The sequence below is a fragment of the Electrophorus electricus genome, chromosome 12 (genome assembly GCF_041902795.1).
Source record: "Electrophorus electricus isolate QZ-2024a chromosome 12, ASM4190279v1, whole genome shotgun sequence".
Classification (NCBI taxonomy): Eukaryota; Metazoa; Chordata; class Actinopteri; order Gymnotiformes; family Gymnotidae; genus Electrophorus; species Electrophorus electricus.
In genome coordinates, this window is record NC_137508.1 from 10,827,122 (window position 1) to 10,854,261 (window position 27,140).

The window sequence follows — 27,140 nt, forward strand, 5'->3', positions numbered from 1 at the left end:
AGGGCAGAGTGAATATCAGATAAACACACAGCTCTATTACTGCCTCCACACACACACACACACACACACACACACACACACACACACACACACACACACACACACACACACACACACACACACACACACACACACACACACACACACACACAGAGAGACAGAGAGCGAGTAATAAATAGGTTCAGTAATGGCAGGCTCTTGAGGCTTCTGTTGATGCAGGGTTTGGCATTTTTAAAGACGGTATCACCAGGTGACAACTGTAACTGCTGAGCATATAAACACAAACACCCACTCACACCAACAAACGTGACTCATCACTCAATTCCGAGACTTTGCAAAGAATAGTGAGAAACATCTACCAACAACAGAAAATCAAACGACACCATCTTAAACACTTATAAATAGTTTAATGGATTATTCAGTCTCATAAATACAACATATAGATTAGAAAAAAGCATCAGTCACAGGAGAAAACAAGAGTTACAGTAGTTTTATGCAAATACAACTCAATTATATCAATTTTCATATACTTTAGTGGACCCCTTACAAAACAATTTTTGGCACTTTTGAAGTAGAACTGTCTGGAATCATTTTAAGTTTTAAAAAATACTATGAACTCCAAACTTTGGGTATTCTGATAATGAGGTAAAGTCTTCTTGGAAATTCATTACTTATATTACCCTACTTTCCCTAGTATCTGTGATGTCCCACCATGTCCAAAGTCAGGATGGCATAGGTGTTCGGCTCTGTGCAAACAATAGCAAAGTGGCCATTTCTATTTTTGCACTTAAAATTAATTACATCAGTCTTGTTCCCTACCAAACATCTTCAGCAGCAATTAAAATATTTTAGCCCTTTAGATTCTGTTTTCCTAATGGGGCCCCTCTGAACACCTGCAGTAAACTGATCAGATCAAGATTTATGTCATCTGTAATGGATGTTTTAACCCAAAACAGCTCCATGCTGGTACAGTAAAATCTGCTCTTCTGCAGTCTCTGCTAGACTTTTCAGACTTCAGCAATGAGCAATAGACTTTAAGGAGCCCCTAAACAGATGGGGATTAAACAGTTTGGTTACGAACAAGTCTTCAGTATCTACAGCAAATTTCACATTTTGCTGCATATTATTAATGTTCCACTAGAGGCCAAGGTGAGGTCAATTTCAACCCCCCACCCTCAAAAAAAGTAAAAAATAAAATTAAATTTAAAAAAAGTAAAAAGTGCTTCATTTATAAGAATGGCAATTTTGGAACACTAATGCCAATCTTTAGCTTAAAAATAAAATGATATCCCCTTTTATCCAAACATGCAACCTCAAATCTAAGATTATTTTCCATATAATAGGAAAAATCTTTCCCTTGGACACTTGGACACCAAACTCTGTTTTAGTCCTCTAACCTCAGCTGCACAGGGACAATGGCCAGGGGAGCATCCAGCAGGCAGTGGGGGGGGAAAGTCTGGAGGGCCTCAATGGGGTCCTCCCTTCAAAAAAGATAATAAGGAAGTACCCTCTGCCAAATCTGTATGTATCCACACAACTGTTAGGTAAAAACTTGAATATGGGTCTTTAACAGAAAAACAATTTTGTCTAGTTTTGATCAGCTGCCCTCCAGTGCCCTCCTGCCAACCAGCATGCACCCCAGCCCTTCACATATAAGACAAACACTCTGCTTATCCTTTCACCAACACTGGCGCTCGGTTCTGCCCGGCAATGCACCTGTTCCTCTCGGCCAAGGTACTACAGTGGCACTGGCCCCTGAAGCCTACTACACAATTTTTGCTCTTCATACAGGAGTGCGACTTGACCCCTTATTTAATCTGATTTTTTTTTTAATTTGTTTCTTTCATCTTAAAATTCTTCACCTTACAAAAATACAATTTTCTTCTCAAGGTAATTCGGTTTTCTTCAGATATGTAAAATAGTTTTTTTCTTTGTAGTACCAGCTTGGTGAAAGGCATTTCTGTTCGTATAAATAGACCTTAGAAAGACATCTTAACACATGCAGACTGTATGTGCTAAAAATTACCGCTACTTTGAACTACAGATTATATAAGTGTTAGCTAGCCCTACACCCTTTAAGGACAGCTGCTCTGTTGAGCCTGGCTCTGGTAATGATACCACTCTGATAATGTGTGTTCATGGTACGGCAGAGATTGCGTAACTCCACTGGGAACAACTGCTCAGCATTAGGGAACTGTCAGTCAATGATGTAAGCTTGGCTGGCTTTGCTTTTTAGTTTAGAGTGGACACACATACTCACAGTACATTGTCCTTTCAGAGTTCACCATAACAGGTCCTGTGCTATCTTGGGACAAACTGCATTTGCTTACTAACAAGATACAAAGTGATGGGTCTCCATGACGATGGCTGCCAGTTTACCATATTGTGCATCTCCATAGCAACAGTGACAAGTGTCGACAGTGAGAGTAACACTGCTCTCTAGCATATCAATGACCACAGCAACTGTGACACACTCTTATACTGCATATGGCTTGGTGAGAGATGCTGTCTCATACAGTGTGCTAATACGTATATAGCATTCTACTACTGCACTCTTTATACTTGCAATACAGAGAAGGGCAGCTGTGTCTCAGTTTCTTTGGAAGCACATCTTTCCCCCTTTTCATGTCAGAAACACTTCATTAGCATCGCACTTTTAGTTTCTTAATGTTCATCTTACAGTTGCAAGGTCAGAACGGAAACTGTAAGACAGTGACACGGCTGCCCCCCTGCTGTGAGTACTTAGTTAGAGACACATGCATAGAGAACAGATTCCAAGTAAAGAGGTAAATCTGCCTGCAAACAGCATGACAAAATAACTGCCCTCCTACAGGCTCTGAGGATCACACAATAACCCCACTTCCGCTAGACAATGTTATTACATGACCCTCACCAAAGACTCAGCTAACACAGATCAGCCTCTGACTTTGTTGAGAAGGTATTTAACACAAGTTTCTGCAAGCTGATGGACAACCAGACACTACTGCTACACATAACCCCTACAACCACAAATTTAATGTGAGCAGTAACACCCATCTGAAAACCCAGATTTGTGACCATTGCCTGAAATCCTAAGCCCTCCATTTCCCACCCTATGTGGAATGATTTCTGTGCTTATGTTTGCAATGCTTGCTTTAATGACCACTTCAGAGTGGCTGGAAGCCACTGGACACATCAGTGCTGTAGTAGATGAGAGATGATCACCTTAGCCTCACAGCTGGAGTGCAGACTGATGAACCATCACATCTGTTTTCCCATCTGCACTTCCCTGGATGTGGGCTTCAGAGCCTCCCCCTGTTAGATCAGGTTTGGCCCTGCTGACTGTATTATAACTCTATTAGCATTTAGCTGTGATCCTAGCACTATTTGTGAATGCAATATTGGAATTGTAACCGAAAGACAAACCACTTTCATCTCATTAGAAGGTGTAAAGGCAATACAAAGTGCTACAGAAGCTCCTTCCATGTATATTAGCTCTCTATTTATTATAATTTACCTTGAGATCTATAACAAGATTAAATTCTGTCTTTCAGGTTGTGATTTTTGTCCCTGCAAAAGTCAGGAACATGCAGAGGTATTAGGCAATGATAAATGTGAAGAATTCCATATGGTTATGGATCGTGGCATGATTTCCAAAAGGAATCACATGCTGTTTAAGACAATGTTCACTGCATGCTGCCTTTGGGAAACTAGGCCAAGGTTAAATCAATGCAGCTTATAGCCTTTATTAACACCTCTTTAAACATAGGAACACATATATGACTTTTACAAAGCTACAAAGCCAGTGTCTCTCAGGAGAGTGGTAGTGACCTGGGTGAAGATCTCTCATCTGTCATGACTGAGACTGCAGTGGTTTTCGTCGACTTGAGGATGAAGTGGCTATCCCTTCTCTCACTTAGTGTCTTAGGGTATTTGTCTTACTGTTTGACATCATTTGAATAATAAAGTGAACAACTGATTGAAGGGCAAATGTTAGTGGTCTAGAAATGACCCCCCACCCGCACCCCACACCCTGCGACCTGGTCAGAAGGAATGCTCTAGTCAAAGAGATCAGCATTGATGTGCAGTTCCACTTCTCTGTTAAAACACTCAATCTCTTCATTGGCTTCCTGAAGATACTCCTCTATGAACTGGTCCATCACTGGACACACATATGTAAGGAAACAGTGAGCACGCCAGCTTCCCAGGTCTGATGACACAGCAGACAGATGGAAAACAGAGACCATTTCTACAGGGAGAAGTACTTGCACTGAAGGATACGAGGGTGGAAATACTGCTTTTCTCCAAAGAAACTCACATACTGATGGCCATTATAGAAGTAACCAGCAGGGAGTGGTTCCAGATAACGTGATACCTGTAAACAGACTGGTGTATACTTCTGTCCTTTGACCATATCAGCTGTGTGATTCTTTGTATGTGTGTGTATATACAGAACATATATATGTAATACTTACATGGATATTTTTTATTTCTTGTGGTGAAAGAGTCTTCTTGGTCTTCCTAACTTTCTTTGTCGCTTTCTGTAGAAAATATAAGTGTCAATGTGTGAATCCAGATGCAGGTATGTATTTTATTGAAAAGGGTTTTTGAAAGAGTATTTGAACATACACTCTTTAAGCCAGTTTTTCTTCTGTTTTTGCTTTGCTTTTTTGAATTTGAAACACACAAAAACTATGAAGCAACTGGACAAACTAACAATCTTAAATCTGTGACCGTGCTAAACATGACAGTTCTACTTAACTTGACTTGCAATCAGTGACAGCCTGCAGTATGAGACCCACAGACATCACCAGATGCTGAGTATGTTCCCTGGTGAGACACTGGCAGAACTGTAATGCAGCCATTTTCAGTTCCTGACAGTGAGTGTGTTCCTCAATGTTGTAGCTTTAGTAGCTCATCCTTAACAAGAGCTCCAAAGCACTCTGAAAAAGCTGAACTCAAACAGGTCACATAAGAGTCTGGTTTCCTCTTCTCTAAGTAACTCAACTCGATGTAAATCTGTGAAGGTGCTATTTCCTCACTAATCACAGATCATGGAAGCAAGCTAATGGCCAGGGTTTTAGTTTTTCCTAGGCTTGACTTCTCTCAGTCATTTCAGACTGTGACCCCACAGAAGCCAGAGGGGCCTGTTTGTAACACGGTCTAACCACACTGCTGCTGTTGGTCAGACCAGTAGAACTGAATTTACTCTTCTCAGGGTCCTGGCACAGCTGCTACTCTGGGCTGAGACATTGACTAACAGGTTAGCTTCACTGGCATGTTGTTTGATAAAGAAACTGGAATATGAGGAGTAAGATAAAGAGCATTTACTAAACAACTTATTAAAAGGTTATGTGGACTAAATTCACCTTGGCAGAACAGCTAAAATGAACTGTTTTCCTGTATGCATGTCATGTTCATACTTGGGTGAGTGCTCTATGCTACTATGAACAACAACTGGGATGCACTCAAAACAGTAACATGAGTGGTTTTTAAAATGTAATGATGCATTAACAGCAAATATGGTTCAGACCTCAAGTAAAATTCTGCAGAGTGCTCCAACATGATTGTGGATTACCCTTGCCGTTTAACCTCTGGTCAAGATGCTTTTGTACACTTCAGAAATCATCCTGCTGCTTTGAGCAGTCTTGAGGCAAGTGAGCCATTGGCTCTGGCATATATGTTCACCCTACCACCAGGTATGGAGGTACGGCAGAAGCAGTTCTTTGGTATAGCCACACCATGCTCACTCCATCACTATGGCTTCGGTTTGTATCATGGTTTATCATCATGGTTTTGATAAATCATGGTTTAACAAATGATTTAACTGGAATCATACAGGTGAGTTTCTCTCATTGTGGCATCACTGGACATCTGTAACTACAGTCCAGTTTTCCCAAATAGCTTCTTTATTGAAAGCATTCTTTTGTGATCAGGTTGTTTGCTATTGCTAACTGTGTTTGTGGTTTTAAAGGAATATACTAGTACTAAACCTCACAATTTTAGGGTAATTTAAATGGTTTTTATAGTGCTCATTTGTCAAATGCTTGGTTTTATAGCTACAGATGGTACAAGAACTACCACCCATAGACTTCCATGGGGCATAATTTCGAGATTACAAAATATAAAGATTGCTTTTAGATACTCTAAATATCACCGATATAGCAACATAACAGGAATTATATACCAACTGTTATTTACAAACCTCTCAAATAACAGAATGCTTAAATATCTTACAATTTACCTGGGATTGCTTTATGGCTCTGTACTCAACTGAATGTTGACTAGACCTTGCCCATTTGCTGGGAGCATTTAACTTCCATCTGCACTTACACTTTATTGGTATGTCAGTTTAAATAATTACAGATTTACTTAATACAGAAACATTTCTACCTTGTCGCCAAACATGTTTATGAGATTAAAATGTCACACACACAAAATTTGATCATATAACGAGTTGCTATTATCAATAAGGCGTAGAACAACCATTAGATTACAGGTAACTGGAGCTAGGCTACTACCTGTCAAGCAGTAAATAATGATTTAATGTTACATTTTTGGACAAGTACACTAAAATACCTATTAATAATTTTAAAAAACAACCCAAGAACATGAAATTGGTAAACAGTTTTCATACTTATATATAACTGAAACTTTCTTCAAATAAAAACTGCCCTGAAGAAATGTGTGGGATTATTTTTACACAGCCTGTGTCTGTAACTCCAGAACCAATCATCTGACCAACACTTTAAACCCATTTTAACTATTTAACATTAATTTACATATGCTCATATATACTCAAACTGAAACTGTCCAATTACTTAAAGTCTCGGTAGCTTGCCTTTTGCAGGTACGTATATATGTGAAAGTACCTGTTTAGCGCATTGCCTGAGCCAGTCCTTCAGCGCTTCCTGGGTGAGCCCCACCCCACAAATGACCAGGTAACATGTGTGTGTAGTTGCAGGACAAGGGGGGAAGCCCTGATTAGGGGATACAGTCACACTCCCACTGACAGAATCATAGCTCACATCCATCAACCTGTCACTGTCTGCTCACAAGCATGTACACACACACACACACACACACACACACACACACACACACACACACACACACACACAAAATACAGTCAAAAAATGTGCATACAGAATTTTTTTTTAAGTCTAACACTGACATGCTTTACAAAACCACATTTAACGCATCAGACGGGACGTGCTGAACACAGCTATGTCTAACACAGCGTGCTTGCAATCACACATCCCAATCTCACTACTTCTCTTGCCACAGTATGAACTACAACAGGCAGTAATTAAACTAGAATTAAAAAGGAAATAATGCATTATAATACAAATTAAATGACCACAGGAGTCTGACAGACATTGTACTAAATACCACAAATCATAAGTGCTTAAAACAGAACACCGATGGCTTACAGTGATAACTGAGCATCACAGATGGCATCAGCACCTTATGAGCTCTTGCATTGTGAAAAAAAGGACTGCACTAACCAGGGTACTTTTTTGGTGCTGAAACTACTACTAAAACTTATTTCACTCAAACTGCTGCATTCTGTTCTGTCCATGCAACTACACCACAGAGAAGGTGAACAAATAAAAAATAGGTTTAAGAACCTGCTTCAAACAACAACTGAGAAAAATGAGTGAAAACAGAAGAGAACAGAGATGAGTGGAGCAGGCCACACCACTTGGAGGATTGAGAGGGAAAGTCCTACCGTTCAGAGGCAGCCCAGAGGGCCCCTGCCTACCACTTTCCAAAGGAAAGTCACATATTCATCACACACACATATTTAAAACAGACAAAGCCATACTGAGAGATATCCTTGGGTTGAGTAATACATGTTAAGAAAAGTGTGACATGTTGGCGTTAAATATATTATTTATATGTTAAGTGTGGAAAGTAAAAAACATTTTAGGAGTAAAGAAGTAGGGAAGTATGCAGTGCGAGCACTGTACCAGAGAAGAGCACTTTGCCCCTGATGTGATAGATGTTTCCTGTGAAGGGGCTGCCTCTGAGAGAACTCTTCAGTGCTATGCCGAGGCAGAGCGAGAGAGAGAGAGAGAGAGAGAGAGTTAATGTTACAGCACAGTGCAATGTCATCTTTCATCGCTATGCTTGTTATCTTCAGTGGATCTTTACATTACTCCAACAACATTTCTAACATCTTCAGTTCAGATTACATTTTGTTACTATAAACCTGGAGGAAAGAATCTTTCTGTATCTACCGCTCTCACGGACATATACACACTCACTCACCTTTGCAGCACACACACTTGTGCACAGACTTGCCCAAACACTTGTGCATGCTCACACCCATGCTCACTCACTCACATTCTCACTCATTTACTCACTCACTCACATTCTCACTCATTTACTCACTCACTCACATTCTCGCTCATTTACTCACTCACTCACACCCTCGCTCACTCACACCCTCGCTCACTCGCACCCTCGCTCACTCGCACCCTCGCTCACTCGCTCGCTCACTCACACCCTCGCTCACTCACACCCTCGCTCACTCACACCCTCGCTCACTCACACCCTCGCTCACTCACACCCTCGCTCACTCACACCCTCGCTCACTCACACCCTCGCTCACTCACACCCTCGCTCACTCACACCCTCGCTCACTCACACCCTCGCTCACTCACTCACTCACACCCTCGCTCACTCACACCCTCGCTCACTCACTCACTCACACCCTCGCTCACTCACTCACTCACACCCTCGCTCACTCACTCACTCACACCCTCGCTCACTCACTCACACCCACGCTCACTCAATCACACCCACGCTCACTCAATCACACCCACGCTCACTCAATCATGCCCTCACTTACTCACCTTTGCAGCGTTGCAGGAATAAGATTCTCTCTAATGGACGGCTGAATTGCACACAGTGTTGAGACATGGAAACTGATCCACAGCCCGAAACAAACCTGCCCTCCCACCTACAGCGCAACCAACACAACAGCATTGGTATGGCACATGTAATCTCACAAAAACAACATACACATACCCACTTCAGGAACGGGAAGAAGGAGGTAGGGGCTCACCAGCCGGGATACAGCAGGTATCGGGCTCGGATCATCTGAGGCTGGGAGAAGCTGCTGTCACTCAGAATCAGACGCATATCTTCAGCTCTGTAATCCAGACATAAGACAAACACGCCTCAGCAGGAAACACTACCACACATCTTACATGCTGATGCTCCTCTGAGAACCAGGAGGCAGTAAAGTGTAACACCAACACTTGCTGACCTGATCACGGCGCCTTTCTCAGCTAGGATGAACGCTGCGCTGGGGTTGGTTGAGCGGATCAGCTGCTGCACGTGTTTAAGCAGAGGGTGCTTCTGCTCTGCGGTGAGCCCCGTAAATACCACATTGTTCACTGCACCTGGACGCCACAAACAGGTCAACCCAAACACACTGCACAGAGAAGCACACATATATGCAGTATTCTCTTGGGGCTTACCCTGACTGCACTGCTCCAGGAGTTTGGGGAAGAGAAGCCTGGGAAAACAAAGCAGACTCATTTGAGAGAAGCTTGCTCACAAGGCTTTAGGAAGTCTTGTAATAAAGCGACAGTGGTAAAAGGTGCTTTAAGAGCTATTCCAGTGCATTTTGGGAAGATTTTACCTGTGTTCCAGAAAGGAGGTTAGGGGGTTCACACAGGCTGTAACAGCACCTACAAACATTTTGCTCTGAACCCGTGGGTCTGGATGAGACACAACAGCTTGGACTACATCCAGAACATCAGTGTACCTATATCAAACAAATTGATTTACATGCATGCACACATCTTAAGACAATCAAGCTACAGAGGTTATGTGGTGTATATATGTGTGTGTGTGTGTGTGTGTGTGTGTGTGTGTGTGTGTGTGTGTGTGTCATGGTGCGTCTTACCCTGGTGTGAGTATTAACACTCTTGTTGGGATTAGATGTGGCTTATTCTGTCTGGCCACAAGGCTGCTCAAGAACTGCTGAAGATGTGCTACACACAGATCTTCTGATTCCTGGGCAGGGTGGTACACCTCCCATCTGTAAACCAAACAAAATTCAGTATAAAAAAGGGGTCCTGTGAATCAGGAAACCTTGCGGAGTCCCATAGAAGGCATCTACTGTATGTGTTATTTCATTTCACTCACTTGCCACACTCCTGATTCACCTCCACCAAGAAATCACACAGACTCTCTTTATAGCTGCCAGGTAAGCCTGCAATGATGTAAAGGATCACCTACACACACACACACACACATACACACGGCAAGGCATGGTTATTTGTATAGCACTTTTCATACACATCGTCAATACTTAGTATATTCTGGGATCTATCACATCAGGAAGGTCTTTGCCAAAAACAAAAAATAAAATATTGCAAATAAATGTTTTAAAATAAAATTGACTACGATGAATTTAAATAAATAAATTGAAAGATTCACTGAAGCTATCTGGTAGTCTTTGGGAGTCCCATTATGAGGCCCTATCAGTAGTCAACCTTGATAGAGACAAAAGCATGGATCAATTTCTCTAGGTCTGGTTCAGTCAGGAAATCCCTGCTCTTGTTGATGTTCTTAAGATGATAAAATGCAGATTTATTAATTGATTTATTGTGACTGCTAAAACCGATATCAAAGTCATTAGTACACCAAGGTTACACGCTAGCTCTTTAGATTTTATGGTTTTGGGGTTCAAAAAGTCAGCTACTCTGTACCTTTCATTGGTGTTTTGCTGAATATAATAATCTCTGTTTTACCTTTATTCAACTGCAGAACGTTTTGGCCCTCTAGTGAGTGATGTGCTCAAGGCACTTACAAGAGAGTGGAAGGGACAATAGTTGCCTGGGGAGAGGGCTAAGTCAATCTGAGCCTTGTCTGAGCATAGCTGTGGTAAGATAGCTCAAAATCTTCTGTGACTTGGCCAAGAGGAAGCATGCATAAATTAAATAAGACCAGCCCAAGAATAAAATCCTGGGGGATGCCACAAGTCACTGGCAATCTTTCACAATAATTATTTTCAATTTCGACAAAGTAATTCGTCTTACAGGTATGAACTAAACCATTTTAGGACTCTTCCTGAGTGTCCAACTCAGGAGAGTCCTGAGTGTTGTCAATTCTGTCTCTGAGAATGTTATGGTCTATGGTATCAAAAGCTGCACTGAGATCGAGCAAAAGTAAAACTGACCCCTTCCCAGAGTATGCATCTCAACAAAATGGCCTTAATTACCTTAATTAAAGAAGTCTCGGTACTATGACTGGGCTAAAATCCTGACTACAATTTGTCTAGATAGCTATTTGTCTGAAAATTATTTTATCAATGATTTTTCCAATGAAATGGGTCTATAATTACTTAAAGTTGCTTTCAGATTTTTATTATTTTATTTTTTATTAATTGAAGCTTCACCACTGCAGTCTTTAGTGAGTTAGAAAAATGGCCAATAAGAGTGAGGTGTTTATGTTAGGACACTGTTTATGAGGTTTAACAAACTCTAGCACTTATTGTTTATAGCACTTATCATTGTGTAAGATAGACCTTATGTATTTTGCACTTCTAAGTATCAGCATTCATCCCTGTATTCTACAGTATTCTAGTTCATTGGTATGTTTAATTCTAACCTACTGTACTTGGACATATTCTATGAGTAAATGACAAAGCACTTTTGTAAGTTGCCCTGGATAAGAGCGTCTGCTAAATGCCGTAAATGTAAATGTAAATGTTTGCTAACTGAATTATGTCGGCTGCTATTGAATGAAGCACATTATTTAAGAAGCTAGTCAGTTAGGCATCAAGGCTGCAAGTAGATGATTTAAGGAAACTCACTGTATCAATTAAAATGTCATAGTTAATAGAAATAAAATGGGGCATTTTCATGATAATTTTATGGGGTGACAGAAATCACAGGCCCATTGGTGGGTAAAGACATACTAATGGCTTGTCTAATATTGACAATTTTAGTGCTAAAAAAGGATGAAAAAAAGGATGCAAAAGGTTGACACTAATTCAGGGGTCATTTCTATTTGCTAATTTGATAATTTGTCAACTATTGCAAAAAATATTTGACTATTGTTAATACTATTGTTGATAATGCTGTAGAAAAAGGATAACCTTGCTTTGCATATTATTGTATTGTAATCGTGCAACCATTGTTTGAAGCTTTCTCTGTGAATCTTTCTCTCTCTCTCTCACACACACACAACAAATGTGTTATAAAGAGTTATATAGATACCCATAATGCAAAAGCATGCTGACCTGCTGCTGTGGTTCAGGAGGAGAAGATTTGGGGGGTGTGTTTGGGAAAAGAGCTGCTAGGTGGTTGCTGCAGACAGACTCCCCATAAACGCTACTGCTGACAGCAAAATGCTTCAGGAACCTAAATATGAGAACACACACTCTCATCTTCACATGTGAGGTAAAACCAACTCAACACAGAAGCGCTACAGCCTGGATTTAGCCTCCGATCAACTGTGCTACCTGTCCATGTCTGGCAGGCCTGGATAAGCGGAGGTCAGAGGTTCTCTGGGATTTGCTCTGGTAGAATCATGGATCTCATGGAGCCTCTGCAATCGGGAGTGCCTGCCAGGATTAAAAGAGTCATGTACACAAACCTCTCAAAGCTGAGGATCAAAGGATGGAGGAGAAGGCAGTGCGGTGCTGCAGCCTGGTGCTGGAGCTGCTGTCAGAAAAGGGCAGGCTCACTCACATGCTCTTTTGCTCCAGGCTCAGCTGGATGTCACTCACATGCTGCACCCGGAGCCCAGATTCAGGCTTACTCCAAACCTGCAGGACCTGAGACCCCGCCACAACTCATTTACATACAAAATGCAAACTCAGTCAAAGCTTCTTCACGGAAAGACTAAACAGTGGGACCACCACGCTTATGTGTGTGTGTGTGTGTGTGTCTCTCTCTACCTGGGAGTAGAATCCTTTGTAGCCCTTGCTTTTGGGCATGAGAGCGACAGCTAAGCAGCGATCAGTGCTGTGTAGAGGGAAGGGAAGATGTGGCAGCAGAAAGCTCTCGTACTCTATGAACAGCACTGCTGCAACAGACAGGGAGTCCTGCCAAACATTGACATTCACACAGCATGTAGCTCTGTCAAAACACATTCTTCATGCAACAGTAAGTGCCAGTGTAGGCAGTGCACTTCTGGTACTTGCAATGCAAATTAGAATACTGAAGATTTGTTACATCACAGCTGGTCAGTAAATAAGTGGCTCATATGATAGTACTACACTGAGAGTAAATACTAACCCCATCATAGAGTTTGATGGTGCTGATGTGGTTCTTGGAGATAGTGATGGAGCCATAGCGAGGATGAACAAACAGTAAACCCTCAGAGAAAAACACCAGCTTCCCTAGAACACAACATCAAAAAGACAACACAAACATGTCAGGTCTCTACAAAAACGCTGTACATGTGCTTGAAAGGCAGTGATAAATACCTTCTTCAGGGGTGGACAGCAGACTGCTGGAGAACACCTGGGCTGAATCTTTCGTTGTTAGCGGAACACCCAAACAAGTGGCATTCTCCTCCTACGCCCTCACATGAGTTGGACAAAATAACAACCAGACAACAGATAATGAACATCTTAAGCATGTGGACCAACCCTGCAAAAACACTGTGCTGCACTAAGCACTACAGGATATGTCACCTTCAGTAAATGCAGGGCCCGCCCAGACAATCTCACATCAGACTCATCCACCTACAGCCCACAAAGAAGACGCAGTCGCATAATCAGGCAAGCTAACCCAAATTCATCAAATCAAAGTAGTGTATGCTGAAACTACCACACCTAAAACTAGGCTTCAAATACACAAAGATTGTGTAAAGCTTTATGTGCAACTTTCAATTGCAGTATTGAGGGCTGGCTTTATTTTGTTAATGTGTATTAACAGATTGCTTGTCAATACCCATAACACTATATAAGAGACAACGTACCAGCCAGCTGACATGGCGTGGGACTGAAGAAGTAAGCACAGTGAAAGAGCTGTCTGTGGACAGAACTCCATCTGCAGGACCAAACACACATATCTTACAGTTTCATACTGAATGAGGTGAGAGCTCCACCTGCAGGACAAGACACGCTTTATATTTTACTGACCAACAAGATGAAACCCTATGCAATTGGGTATAGACCTTAGGCCTTGCCATATGATGAGTTACCATTCGATGTGCAAGGCAACGATACAGCATTTGTTGATATTTCAAATGTTACAACATTTTGATATGTCACAATACATTTTAGTAACAAATTTTAAATCTAACAAAAAACTCAGTAGTAAACATGTACAGTATTAATCAGTTCATTAATCTGTTGTTGCCTACATGAAAAATGCTGTGATACAGAAATGTTTTACTACAAATATCAATTACAATGGCTTTATTTGGAATAATACAGACTTCTCAGCTTGACTCTCTGTAATTAGGTCCTACAAGAATCCAACAACAGAATTCATGCAATAAATAATTATAAATTATCTTAACCGTCGTAGGCAGTATTAATACCAGAGACAACTAATGACACACTTAAGATGAAGCTTAAGACTGTAGACACAATATTTTATTTAGTTTTATCCTAACTAATTAAATTTCATTTTATTCCTATTGCATCTGGGCTCTAAAAGCTTTGGTCATAAAGTGATTAACAAAAAGAAATCTCACCCCTCTCCTGAACGTAGATGCTAGACTCAAGAAAGGACTCTGAGAAAACTACAGATCCCAGGTCCCCTCCCCCCCACTGAAGATCTGGAATATCATACACCACCATAGAGGCCTGAGGAGAGTCCGAGAACAGTCCATTACACCTTAACCATGTCAAGACAATGAGAGTACACAGCCTTGATGACACAAACAAGCAATGTCAGAGAAACAGGAAGTTACAGAAAAATATTTGCAAGCTCTGCCAGGGGTATGACAAACAATGCAATGCAAACTTACAGTTTTCACCAGAAAGCGACTTTGCTCATCAGTGAGGGGTATAATTCTGAGAGGAAAAAAGTTTTCAAAAGACAATACAGTAATAAGGTATCTGTGTTGGGGTAAATAGGAGTACACCTGTGCATAAATGTGCATTATGCGTGAGGGAGGGGAGACCCACCTGCCCTCATCATTTACAGCCTGGATACTGAATACTGCTTTGGACCTGAATTACAGCACAAAGCAACAGTCAGCACAGCCTTCTTAAAACAGGCTGTATGGGTAGGGACTAGATGGGAAGTATTAAATATCAAATGAAACTTAACAACTGAAAACGCAAAACCACGTGGTAGTTTAAGTGTTTGTGAGAGAGTGTCAGAGGGAGAGTCAGACCTGAGAGCACTCCTGTACTGATGCAAACCAAATCTGTCCAAGGTCAGCTGAAACGTTTGCTCTGCTACATCTCTCGCCTAGGAAATAAGCCATACATTTTTACATTTCATGAACAGTTGAAGCATGTTGCATGGACACAAGCTCAAACGCATTACAGTGATTTCATTTTAGCAGCTTGTGGTTTACAGTACATCTTGCATCTAAAAAGACAATCAGGTATTATAGGTATATAGTATAGCCTACTTGCTGCCATAATAAACCACATCACTGCCCTGTACACTGCAAGGACAGCGTGTACTCATAAAAAAATAAAATAAAATAAAATAATATATATATATATATATATATATATATATATATATATAAATTTATTTATTTATTTCCCCTTTTTTCTTTTCTTTTTCAGATCACCTATGGCTATTAGGCTGCTATTCAGTCAATGTAAGTTAAACTTACCTTGCTAGTGCTGGAGTTGATGGAGAAGCATTTTATTCCTGCCAGCACAGACTGAACTGCAGCTGAGTAGATCTGAGAGAGCAGCCTGTAAAAGAGCGAACTCAGTTTTAACTCCCCTAGAGTCGGTCCAAACTACAACCAACCCACACACAGCAACACTGCTCGAGTACTTACAGGAGTTCAGTCTTCGTCTGCTGTGTGTTATCATGCTCTGAACAAGGGAGGTGGGCAAGGGTGTGTGTGTGAGAGAGAGAGAGAGAGAGAGAGAGACATACAGTTAGTATAAAATATGTCGCTCAGAACCAGGAGTCTCTAGCTGCTTTTCCACAAACTCTCAGACTGTGCCTGCATCACGGGCTCTGCGCATGGATAACTCTTTGGCGCAGTGCTAAACAGCTAAACTGTATCTCTCTAGGACAGGAGTGAAACAGGGAAAGGAGCTGCTTAACTTCATGTCACGCTGGTTTTTGTTTCTTCTTATTTATAGCTTTTTCGTCTAACAAAACAGCAAGGAGGAGCTATACGCCACGGTGTGGTGCGTGTCAGCTCAGGCATCCTGCTGTGAGCATGTAATGGAAATGAGCATAGGGCAGGATGGGGTGGGGCTAAAGCGTTCTGAGCACCAGCCTCCTGAGAGAGGCTTTATTTTATGGACTTGTGCTCACTACACAAACTTACCCAAGTATGGCACATGAGTGCTGCCAAAGAAATATGTCCTTGCACAAGCCAGTGGGCCTTTGGGAGCCACACACTGAAGCAGCTGAAAGCAAATAGGGAAGCAGGGAAAGGATGAGCATGTTTCAGCACCGTAGGAAGCTCTTGCGCCCTGTGATTGGTGGTTGCCTTTGCATACGCTATGTGTACAGACCAGGTGTTTCTCGTACCATGTGTTTGGCAGGGCCGCCCCGAGCCCCTGTGCTGCGGACCTGGTGGGCTTCAGAGGGGAAGGTGAAGCAGTAGTTGTCAAGATCCTCTTTAGAGGAGTGACTCCCAAACAACACAAATGGCTGTCGGCTTTTACTGAGACACACACGCACAAAAATTTGACATCCCTCTTCATATGCTGCACACAGACTGACAACCAAGTTAAATGAGAAAACAAGTATGCTTGCACGTACCTGCTATCTGTAATATTACTGGATATCAGGCCATGCGAGTAATACGTTCTGAATGGCTTCATTAAAGAGAAAATTAAAAGAGAGAGATCATGGTTAATAACATTTTAACACGTCTGTAATCTCCATTTTTACATATATGGCCATTCAGCAGCCATGTGTGTAAGGATATGTGTGCATGTGCAGGGGCGTACCTCAGCAGTCTGAGCCTCTGATAGCTCCTGCATGGACAGTGCACTCTCTATGCCCATACTGGAGAACAAGCAGCTCCACTGCCTCTCAAACAAAGGCAGGTCCTGCAACAACAGCCCCACATCTCATCCCTCACGTGCGCTGGCCTTTGTGTGCATTGGATAATTAGGCAAAGATGCATTCTTTACCTCATTGAGCAGATAGTCCAAAGACACCGGGTCCAGTCTAGAATACGTCTGCCAAAGCAGCTCGCTCACATCAGTCAGCTACAGACAGATGACATTTTTGATCAGTAAAAAAAGGCATCATGAAAAGTTTGGTGTGGATTCTCTACAGATAACAGTCATAAGCCCTCATCAAGTGTCTCCTCTGACACTGTACCTTGTATTTCATGGTGAAAAATCCTCCAGCTCCAATTCCTTCTAGAGCAAATGCTTGAATAATGGGCCACTTCTCCAGCATGAACACATCAAACTTCTGCACATGGCCTGAGGAAAACAACATTCAAAACTCCATCCACAGAGACACGAGAAAACCATCCCTTTCCAATCCCTGAACGACAGGCTGTTCTTACTGCGAGAGCTGTAGGGGATTCCAATACAGCTGCAGTCCTCAACCATCGACACGAAGCTAGAGATTTTAAACTCTTCTGCTGCTTCCTCATCCTCATACTACAAAAAGGAGAAAGACAGACACCTCAACTTGACTGCCTTTTACAATCATTTTACAATCTGCACAGATTCAGTCAAAATGTCAGCCCAGTATTTCATAAGAAAAGTAATCACAAGGGAACTTTTTTTTACTCAGTGACTTCTAAATATTCAAATCACAACACAAGTACACAGGAAACCAGTACATGTAGCAATGCTATCCTATTATTGCAGTAACTTAGCAACCAAAGCGCCACTGGATAAGTATTTTATAATGTATTTGTAGCTGACCATGAAAATGTAATATTTCCAAAACTCACAAAGAAACCCCTTTAGTAACCTAACGTACATCATCTGTGCAATATAAATGTTGGTGTGTTGTGTTTATTAATGTGAATATAACTATATATAAAATATAAGTAACCTAACGTACAGATAACAGTCATAAGCCCTCAGCAAGTAGACACCCCTGCAAGTTCACTGACATCCCAAAATAGTGAAGTATATGGCAAACAGGCACCAATTTACAGTCTCTGTCCTTCCTTAAGGCTTGTAGTGAGCAATGTAGCAGATAATCACCTCTGCCTCAGTCATGCAGTGCAGGTGCAGGTTCCTCCAGTGAGAAACGTAGGGCAGCAGGAAGCGATAATTGACTGGGTTGCAGTACAGGTGCACATTCTCTGCCTTTATCACAATGATCACATCTGGGGACAAGCACACAAAGGTCCACAGGATAATTACAGGGTTTACACCCACAACAGGAGCTCAGCAGAACTTCTTCCACAGGATCATTGGCAGAATTGCCTGATAACATACAATACTCATTTCGGAGCCAATATTTATAAGTACACAGGCTTAAGGATTTTACTGAAACGCCATCTTAAATTCCACAAGTGCATTATAGAAACTGGAACATTTGAGAAATAGATAACAACATATAGTTCACATTTAAAGCAAAATCTAGCACCTTTAAATGTTTTTGTTTTGGTTTTTTTGCATTGTTTCGCATTGTTTTTTGCAAGGTATTCACCTTTGGAAAGAAAAGGTCAAGAGTGAAAGACAGCATGTATTATCAGAGAAAAGGAACAGTGTGCTCAAGCTCCAGGTTAGGCTAACAATAGTGTGGTTTAATGAGTTGGGCCATACCATCCAGCACCTCTTCAGGGAAATCCTCAAGGATCTGTTCCTGGTTATGTTTATATAACCCAAAGAAGAGGTAGCTGGCCAGCTCACTGCAGCCTTCGTTATAGCGGCTGTCAATGCCTAAGAGTCCACACACAAACAAACAAAACAAGATCAGACTCTTTCAGTACAAGTAATTTGATATTAAAATTTTATTTGCTTGATTTCTTGATTTCAGCTTGTGGGGACATTTTCTATACCTCTGATATATGGTTACCTTATATGTTTACAAATGATATATATTATATATACCTTATTTATTTATATATGATATATGGATACCTTATATATGGTTTACGTATATAATTTATTTCCGTATACTCAAAACTCAACATTTGTTATTACTGGTTTTTGGGTATTATAATCATTTTCCAAAGTCACAAAACCAAAAGAAATAGCATATGCCTGAGCTTATCTGAAGAAAAACTAACACTTTCATATTGAAGTGAGCTAATACTCAAAATATTTAAAAAATATATATATAAGTTTTGATTTTACAAATTACATTTTTAAAAATCAGATTTCTATGCATAAATAATGGGGAAAGAATCACTGTAAGCTTGTCCTGAATTTCTTGTCAACTCTGTTATGTACAGAAAACTACAGGAAGTCATAAAAGCTTTTCCTGAGTTATGTGACTTAGGAAGTGATCTAATTTCATTATGAAGAATAGCATGCAAAGGAAGTCAAGTTAGTTCTCACACTGTCAGCTGTAAGAACTAAATATTTGTGAACTCCTAATATACATAAACATGACAGTTGCTTCACCACTTAGTCAGCTATGGCAGATTTAGCGTGCTAATGGTCAACCCTGTTATCATTAACCAAGGGTTACCTAGTGTGCTTTTATAACAGGGGTTGACACTGTTAAATTGTAATCATGAATTACAGGAATTCTAAGGAAATTGTACTCACATTTCACTCTAAACCGATATTTCATACCATTTTCACTAATGATTAAGAATGCCTTAAAGTGTGATATTTTAATGTAAAGGTAATATATTTACAGCTTTTTGTCAATTTATTTTTTGCAAACAATTTATATACTTGGGGACTAATTAAGTGTTGAGTTTTTATTCAAACTAATTCAGTTCAAGACATTGCTTTCAGGAAGCCATATGTCCATAACAGGCCTGATTTAAACATGAAAAAAACAAATAGAAACTGATATTTATCTGAGAACAGCACCATACTGAGATGGCCCAGTAGGTTTTTCTAATAGCATATGATCTTTTATTAACTATAGTGGCAAGAATAAGAGAACAAAGGTTTTTTTCCCCCCCAAACATTCAATCAGAATTTGCTTTCCAAACTTGAAATGAACAATATGTTTCAATTAACTTTATTTTTCTGTTTAAATTGTCTTAGCTAGACAGGACAAACAGAAAGAGATTTATTGATCCCAAGGTAAATTGCAAGTTTATTTGTAAAGCCCACTGAATTTGATTAATGAATAAAATATCCTGTATAAATAAGTGTACCTTGTTTTGTCTCTCACCTATAGTATTAATATACTGAAACATGGTCATGTGACTTATAGGCATAATTTACTAGTAACTGATTTTAGCTGACATCTCTGTGTTTTACAGTACCATTGTAATACATCTATACAGTACCAGTCAACATTAATATCACTATTTTTTTAAATTCAATTGAAGACTAGTTTGCACTGTGACTATTGTTGTGTACAGCAACACAGCTAATGTTTGTGTGCGTGTGTGTTGTCTTAGTATGAATAGAAGAAGAAGCACAAAATCAATACGTCCAGGGCAGTAGGATATTATTTATTTATAAGAAGAAGCATACAGTATGCACCCACAGAGGACTTTGGATAAGGTACAATATATCTGCTAAGTCAAATTGGGGGAAAAGCCCACCATAACCACAGTCAGATAAAGGCATTTTAAACGGCTCTTAGTTATGCTCATTGATGGGATGAGCAGAATAACATGGTTGTCATCAGATAACAGGTTGAACTCACCCAGTGAGCAGAGGATGCCATCTGGAACAGTGCTCCCTCTGTCTCTCAGCAGAGCCTGGACTTGCCGAAGGCGTGAGGAGCTGTAAGCACAGCACAGCACGGTATACTACATGGTACACTACGATTTTCCTTAATATTGCACACAATACACCATATACATCAGTTGGCAAAACAATGTTATCAATCAGTGACCAAATAAAGAGCTAATGTCAAGTATAAGAATCTAAATGCTTAGCCTCATTCTTTTATTTTTAAACTTGAGCAGCAAACCATTATATAACAAAAAAAAGAGGCTATATGCTGCCTATATACAATTCTACTTGAAGATGACCTTAATTTTTTTTTAAACAATTACTGCTAAATTCTTATATCCATGGCGAAGAAAAAATATGGGCCTCTCTGAAGGGTCTGAAAACAGCCCCCACCCCCAGGCGCAGGGCTTGTGAACCTGTTTCAGCATGCGTCTAACTAACCTGCAAACTCTGAAATCCCATAAATTACTATCCAAACCCACGAAGTGCTAGAAGTGTTCATCCTCGGCCTGAACCTCCACAACTGCCTCATACATTTAACGTGACAAATAAAATCAGTTCCCTGATCCGTGCTGCAGTTCTGCAGCCATTCTTGCCTCTCTGGCTATTGCATCTAGCAATGTATTTATTGCTAGAAGCATTATTAAGCTACCAAGACAATTAATATTTCAAAAATAAAACGTGTGCTTAAAATGGAGCAAACCGACCTAAAGGCAAAAGCATTTCTAGAAAAATTAAACAAATAGCTATCGGCCTATCTAACTAATGTTTACACTGTCAGCAGCCAGAAAATTAGCTAGCTCGCTTAACTAACCTAATATAGCTAGTGAGTCACTGTGCTGGCTAACGCTAGTTACCCTCTGGCTCATTAACTCGAGGCTCGAATGATACTAAATGAATTATTGAGGCAGCTAGCCAGGAAAAAAAAACACATAACCCATGTTAACGCCAGTCGAGAAAAGTGTCTCAATCGCGAAGATGCAGCATCAAACCTGGACATTTAGACACTGCCATTAACTAACCATAGCTAGGCTGGAGCACGCTGCATTCGGACACTTAACCTAGTATGATTTTCATAATAATGCCAATTTAGCTAGCTAGGTATTTAACTAGAGAACGTCCACCAAATAAATGATTGACGGACAAATTAACACGACGTCGTTGTTAGCTAGCGTTAGCTATTCAGCAGCGCAATAGCGCTACGGTAACCGTCATCCGACTTAAAACAAAACACGCCGTTAAAGTATGCAGATATTCAGATGAACAGGAATAAAACTGTAATCACCTGACTGCTGAATCGACGAATGACATTCCATTCGTTCTGTTTATACCGGCCATATTTACTATAGTGACATTAAAAGTGGGATTTGAAAGAAGATAAGCCGTTATTTTTCAGCCACGAACATCCTCATAGTCAACAATCGCAGCTGGTGAAGCGTAACAGACTGGAGAACATAGTAACCGCCTGTACCATTTCTCCAAAGAGGGTATATCCGTTTCTAGGTAGTATGATAAATTTGAGTCCGATAAAGATAATATTGACTTGCTAGAAAGAGAATTTTATTGCCGAGTACTTAAATACGTAATTTAAAATATCTTTACATTTACATGTATTCAGTGGATAAAAAAGGCTTATGGGGCGGTTCCTACTCCTCCTGACCAGAATGGACTTTACAAATGCCTTCTTGCAATACCTAATGCAATGAATGTCCTAACAATGTCACAGCTCGAAATCAGTAACCGTAGAAGCGTAGTGTGGTTTATGCAAATCAAAGATGTAATTTACAGCGTTTGTGTTTGATGCATACCACAGTTTATCGTTTTGTGGGTTTTTTTTTTTGTCTGCAGAAAAAGTAACAAATATAGCATAAGATCTCATAGCAAATGGCCTCATCAGTTTTTGTGCAACTTAGATGTAAAAAACCGATTAGCAACTGATATATGAAAGAAAACATTCTGTGGATTTTACCTGTAGGCCTAAAATGGAACAGGAATTTCCTGTATTGCTACGCAATTATGCTGGACAGATACAGTGATTTGCAGTTGCCTGTCAAAATGACTTTAAACCACTGTGAAACAAATATATGCAACAAACTTTGTTAACAGCACTAGAATTTATAGTGGAGTTCAACATGTTTTAGAGTAATAAAGCAGATTTGTTTTTTGGCTATAGAAATTGGCTAAGACTATCGCACTTCTTGAGCTCACTCATTTATTTTTTCAGGTCTTTGGTGCAGTTTCTTCTCATTTGCAAAATATATTTCAGTTTAAATGTTTTGCTATATGTTTTGCTATAGTGTACACAAAAAATACATTCAACACTATTAAATGTTTTAAACGCTATTAAACTCCAAAGGGTACTTTGTTTAAATTAAATTGTTGTAAATTGGCTTAGTAGATGTATAGATGAATAGAGGTTTTATTTTCCTTGGTCTAGTCACTGCAAGAGCTTTTCCGTTATTTCCTTTAAGGCTGCTCAAGACTCTGTTAAATTGGCAGACATAACATCTCACAAGAGCCAGATATTGCAACACATACTAGACTTCTAAGGAATCGTGAGTGATCAGAATTGGGAATGACCGAGTAGAGATTCCACAAAGTGTACATGATTGCACATTTGTAAATATTTATTTTAATAGGAATGATGGTCCATTTCACAAAAGCAACAAACGAATGCAGAACAGCAACACGTCTGAGAAAGAACATTACAGAAAGTAGCATTACAACTTGTTCTAGAACAATGTGTTTAGGTTCCCAAGCATGAAGAATAGAACATGCAATAGTATAATAAGAAAACAGCTTGCTTCAATCTTTAGTGTCTGTTCATATACTACTGGGCCATAGTACGGGTGATCCAGGAATCATAGTGTGATATGATAGTGTAGAGTCCAGGCTTCTTTCTGGCCCCACATCTCTTGGCTCCGTTTGAGGTTATCCCCACGGCAATGCCATTGTAAAGAAGGGGACCCCCAGAGTCTCCCTGTGAAAAGCGTAGATAAGGAGGAAAAGAGACATGTTGGATTTGTCCATAAGCACAACTTGTGTATATACATGTTTGTAAGTAATAGAAAGGGTGCAGGTGTTAGGACTAAGATGGAAACCTACATCGCAGGTGTCCATTTTAGGTTTGGCAGCACAGATCATGTTGCTGGTGAACGCTGGCCCATAGTAGTCGCTTCGTTCACAGAGGTATCTCTCAATGACAGCAACGGTCACCTCATGCAGTTTGTCCGGTCGTGTGCCCAGGAAGTTGGAGCCCCAGCCAGCACTGTCCACGGTCTCCCCCTCCTCAGGATCAATCCCTCCTGCTCGCTGGAACTTCAGTGGCTTCACTGCATAAGTCTCTGTGACCGGTTGATTTAGCTGTCAATTATGGATGCTGTTATATGCCCATGTTGTGGCATAGGGTACAGCTCACTCTCAACCCCTCTGTTTAATTCCCTAATCCACACATATCTTACCTTGACCAGGGTGATGTCATTATCATAATTCTCTTTGTTGAAATCAGGATGGTTATAAACGGCAGCGATGTCAAAGGTTTGTTTGGAGTCCTCTGGCTGAGACAGAGAATGAGCACCCAAGACTACTTTAAAAGCCGGGCTGCAAAAAAGAAAGAAGGCACACAACCTTAATCTGCATTTCGAACTGCAGGTGGATTTACCGCTGCAAAATGTGGCAAAACGTGAACACCATAATGTTGCTTAGTTAAGCAAGGCTCACCTGCTACCACAGCACTAATCTATCAGTTATCATGTTACTGCTTGTTCGCCATTAACAGAATATCACTAGAACATATCAGACTGTGAAAATGTTTGGCATATTACTGATCTGGGAGGCTCAGGTACAGTACTTACTTGTCCTTGAAGCAATGCGCCGCAGTCATGAGCCACTGACTGGAGATCAGGAAGGCACCACACTCGTGCTTGCCCTGCAGCTGCAAGGAGGCCATGTAGGGGCGAGAGTGGGGGGCTGCCTCCTTACCTCCTGTGATGCAGTCACCTTCTCCGAGAGACAAGGCAGAATAAGAAGCTTCAATTCAAGCATCAACTGCAAAATAACTATGCAAAATATACAGAAAAGTTTGATTTAGAAAAAGGAAAAGTCCTGAAATTGTATATTTTTATATTGTGTTTAGATTCGCATATGCCCTGCCTCCCCACTAGCAGTCTCTATGTGGCGGCTATGGCGTCTACGTGGTCTTTTGTTTATGTGGTGCTTTCTGTTGTGACTTTTTATTGCATATGTCATGTGTTTTGATTGTATGCCATGCCTCCCACAGCTGGTGCATGTTCTTCGCTATGTCACTTGTGCATTTTCATGTTGTTACATTTTCCCTTCCTAAGCCTGCTGTGTTTGCCTGACCGATTGTCAGTCGTGGAGGTTACGTTGGCTTTCTTTAGGTGTGGTTAGTGCATGCTTATGTTCAGTTTTGTTTCATTAGTTTCAATAAGTTCTTCATTTGGAGAATTGTTTGCTTCCATCCTTTTTTGCATGGTTTTCTTTGCACTACATGAATATTGGACATGCAGGGCCTAGATGCTCCCCATGGCTATTTGTAGACATTCAGGTTGGAGACCCAGTTTTGCCTTTTGCCTTTTAAAAACCATGGCAATGCAGCTGGTTGATGACAGGCTTCCGCCACCTAGTGTCACATGATGCAACATATCAGACATCTGTATGGTTCCATGACAGAGCTCAGTCATATCCAACAGCTGTATGGTTCCATGACAGAGCTCAGTCATATCCAGCATCTGTATGGTTCCATGACAGAGCTCAGTCATATCCAACAGCTGTATGGTTCCATGACAGAGCTCAGTCATATCCAGCATCTGTATGGTTCCATGACAGAGCTCAGTCATATCCAACATCTGTATGGTTCCATGACAGAGCTCAGTCATATCAGACATCTGTATGGTTCCATGACAGAGCTCAGTCATATCCAACATCTGTATGGTTCCATGACAGAGCTCAGTCATATCCAACATCTGTATGGTTCCATGACAGAGCTCAGTCATATCCAGCATCTGTATGGTTCCATGACAGAGCTCAGTCATATCCAGCATCTGTATGGTTCCATGACATTTGTCAGCCCACTCCACTCTGGTCAGTTTCAGACCACAGGACCGCTGACCAGATATTATTTTGTTGATTGATGATCTCAACACCGTTTGAAACTGACATACATGACATGGTAGTCAATGTTGTACTGTATGTATTATTCACAGTAGATGCTGGAATTACAAATCAATGTCACTGCAAGATTTAGATTGTTCTGACATAAAAACATCCAACCCACAGTTTCTGTCGTCTGAACACAACAGGCATAACAACATTTGGGCTATAGCCTCTGACTGACATTTTTTATAATAAAATCCTTTTTTTCTAATAAAATATTTCTAATAAAATCTTGTTAAAAGAAAGTATTTCATGTAAGCCATATTTAATACTCACCAGGCAGTAAAGAGGCAAAGAGTATAGCTGAAGCAAAGATGACTGTTAGACAGTCCATGATGAGCGTCTACTTTCTGCCCTCTGCTTAGAACCGCTGTTTACACGGTACCCTTCACCTTTATATAGTCTGGAGATGTGTGCAGTGGGCTGCCACATTTACCAGAGAATTCTGGTTTCTTGGAAATGTATCCTTTACTCCTCCCCCATGCAGGAGGTAGTAAGTGCCCACTTGTTTCTTATCTAAGTCATCTCTCTGGCTCCCTTCGCTTATTAAGCCACATCTATCTGGCTCATTTTTTTTCTTCCACAATGTTTCGCAAGAATTCTAAAATGCAAGAACTGGAAAGGACCTCTTCTCTCATGCCTTGCATAATTTGAGAGCATACACACAAACAGGGACAGAACGAGAGGATAAGATATAGAGAATGAGGAAGAAAGAGAGAGGGAGAGGATGTTGAAATTGCTTGGGCCAGTGTCAGCTTGTTGGGGCTGTGCAGAAAGAAGTGCAGGTTGATTGGAACTGCACGTATTTGTTGGTTTAGGTTCAGCAAGCCTGCCACCTTTGATTTTCATATTCACTTCAAGTGTGCAAAATACTGGAAAAGTAGCAGTGTTATGGGATGCTATCAAAGTTACGTAACGTTACACCAAATTCAGAAATCCAGGGCTGACTACCTGTCACATTCAGCTTCATTATGTCGGACGCGTTCTCTCAGATCCTCCAGTAGCCGTCTGCCTGTGCTCCCTCACATTAAGCCTTCTTCTGTGGCTGGCAGAT

At 40.7% G+C, this 27,140-nt stretch overlaps 2 protein-coding genes across 3 annotated transcripts; both read right to left on the reverse strand.

The window, feature by feature from the left end:
* Nucleotides 1-387: 387 nt before the first annotated feature.
* dnaaf9 (dynein axonemal assembly factor 9) lies at nucleotides 388-22,356 on the reverse strand. The gene is made up of 37 exons (XM_027013066.3): nucleotides 22,197-22,356; nucleotides 20,880-20,959; nucleotides 18,863-18,979; nucleotides 18,296-18,420; nucleotides 17,641-17,737; nucleotides 17,448-17,554; nucleotides 17,255-17,332; nucleotides 17,069-17,170; nucleotides 16,878-16,933; nucleotides 16,644-16,779; nucleotides 16,438-16,519; nucleotides 15,934-15,970; nucleotides 15,760-15,844; nucleotides 15,304-15,380; nucleotides 15,092-15,136; nucleotides 14,932-14,977; nucleotides 14,656-14,767; nucleotides 13,933-14,003; nucleotides 13,646-13,696; nucleotides 13,436-13,526; nucleotides 13,245-13,348; nucleotides 12,905-13,051; nucleotides 12,696-12,781; nucleotides 12,467-12,568; nucleotides 12,245-12,365; nucleotides 10,144-10,232; nucleotides 9,902-10,036; nucleotides 9,635-9,760; nucleotides 9,471-9,508; nucleotides 9,257-9,392; nucleotides 9,053-9,139; nucleotides 8,841-8,947; nucleotides 7,953-8,027; nucleotides 6,852-7,027; nucleotides 4,455-4,520; nucleotides 4,261-4,354; nucleotides 388-4,141 (listed from the first exon to the last, which is right to left on the reverse strand). The coding sequence occupies exons 1-37, from the start codon at nucleotides 22,247-22,249 to the stop codon at nucleotides 4,038-4,040; spliced, it is 3,441 nt and encodes a 1,146-aa protein (XP_026868867.3). The 5' UTR covers nucleotides 22,250-22,356; the 3' UTR covers nucleotides 388-4,037.
* Nucleotides 22,357-23,520: 1,164 nt separating this feature from the next.
* On the reverse strand, nucleotides 23,521-26,560 carry cfd (complement factor D (adipsin)). Of its 2 annotated transcripts, none has more exons than XM_027013059.3 (5): nucleotides 26,363-26,560; nucleotides 24,766-24,913; nucleotides 24,373-24,511; nucleotides 24,017-24,274; nucleotides 23,521-23,891 (listed from the first exon to the last, which is right to left on the reverse strand). In XM_027013059.3, exons 1-5 carry the CDS (start codon nucleotides 26,418-26,420, stop codon nucleotides 23,742-23,744), a joined length of 753 nt encoding a protein of 250 aa, XP_026868860.2. In that variant the 5' UTR covers nucleotides 26,421-26,560; the 3' UTR covers nucleotides 23,521-23,741. The 2 variants fall into 2 exon arrangements, with proteins under 2 accessions (XP_026868860.2, XP_026868861.2); XM_027013060.3 differs by having other exon boundaries at nucleotides 24,766-24,910; nucleotides 26,363-26,556.
* Between the last annotated feature and the right edge of the window lie 580 nt (nucleotides 26,561-27,140).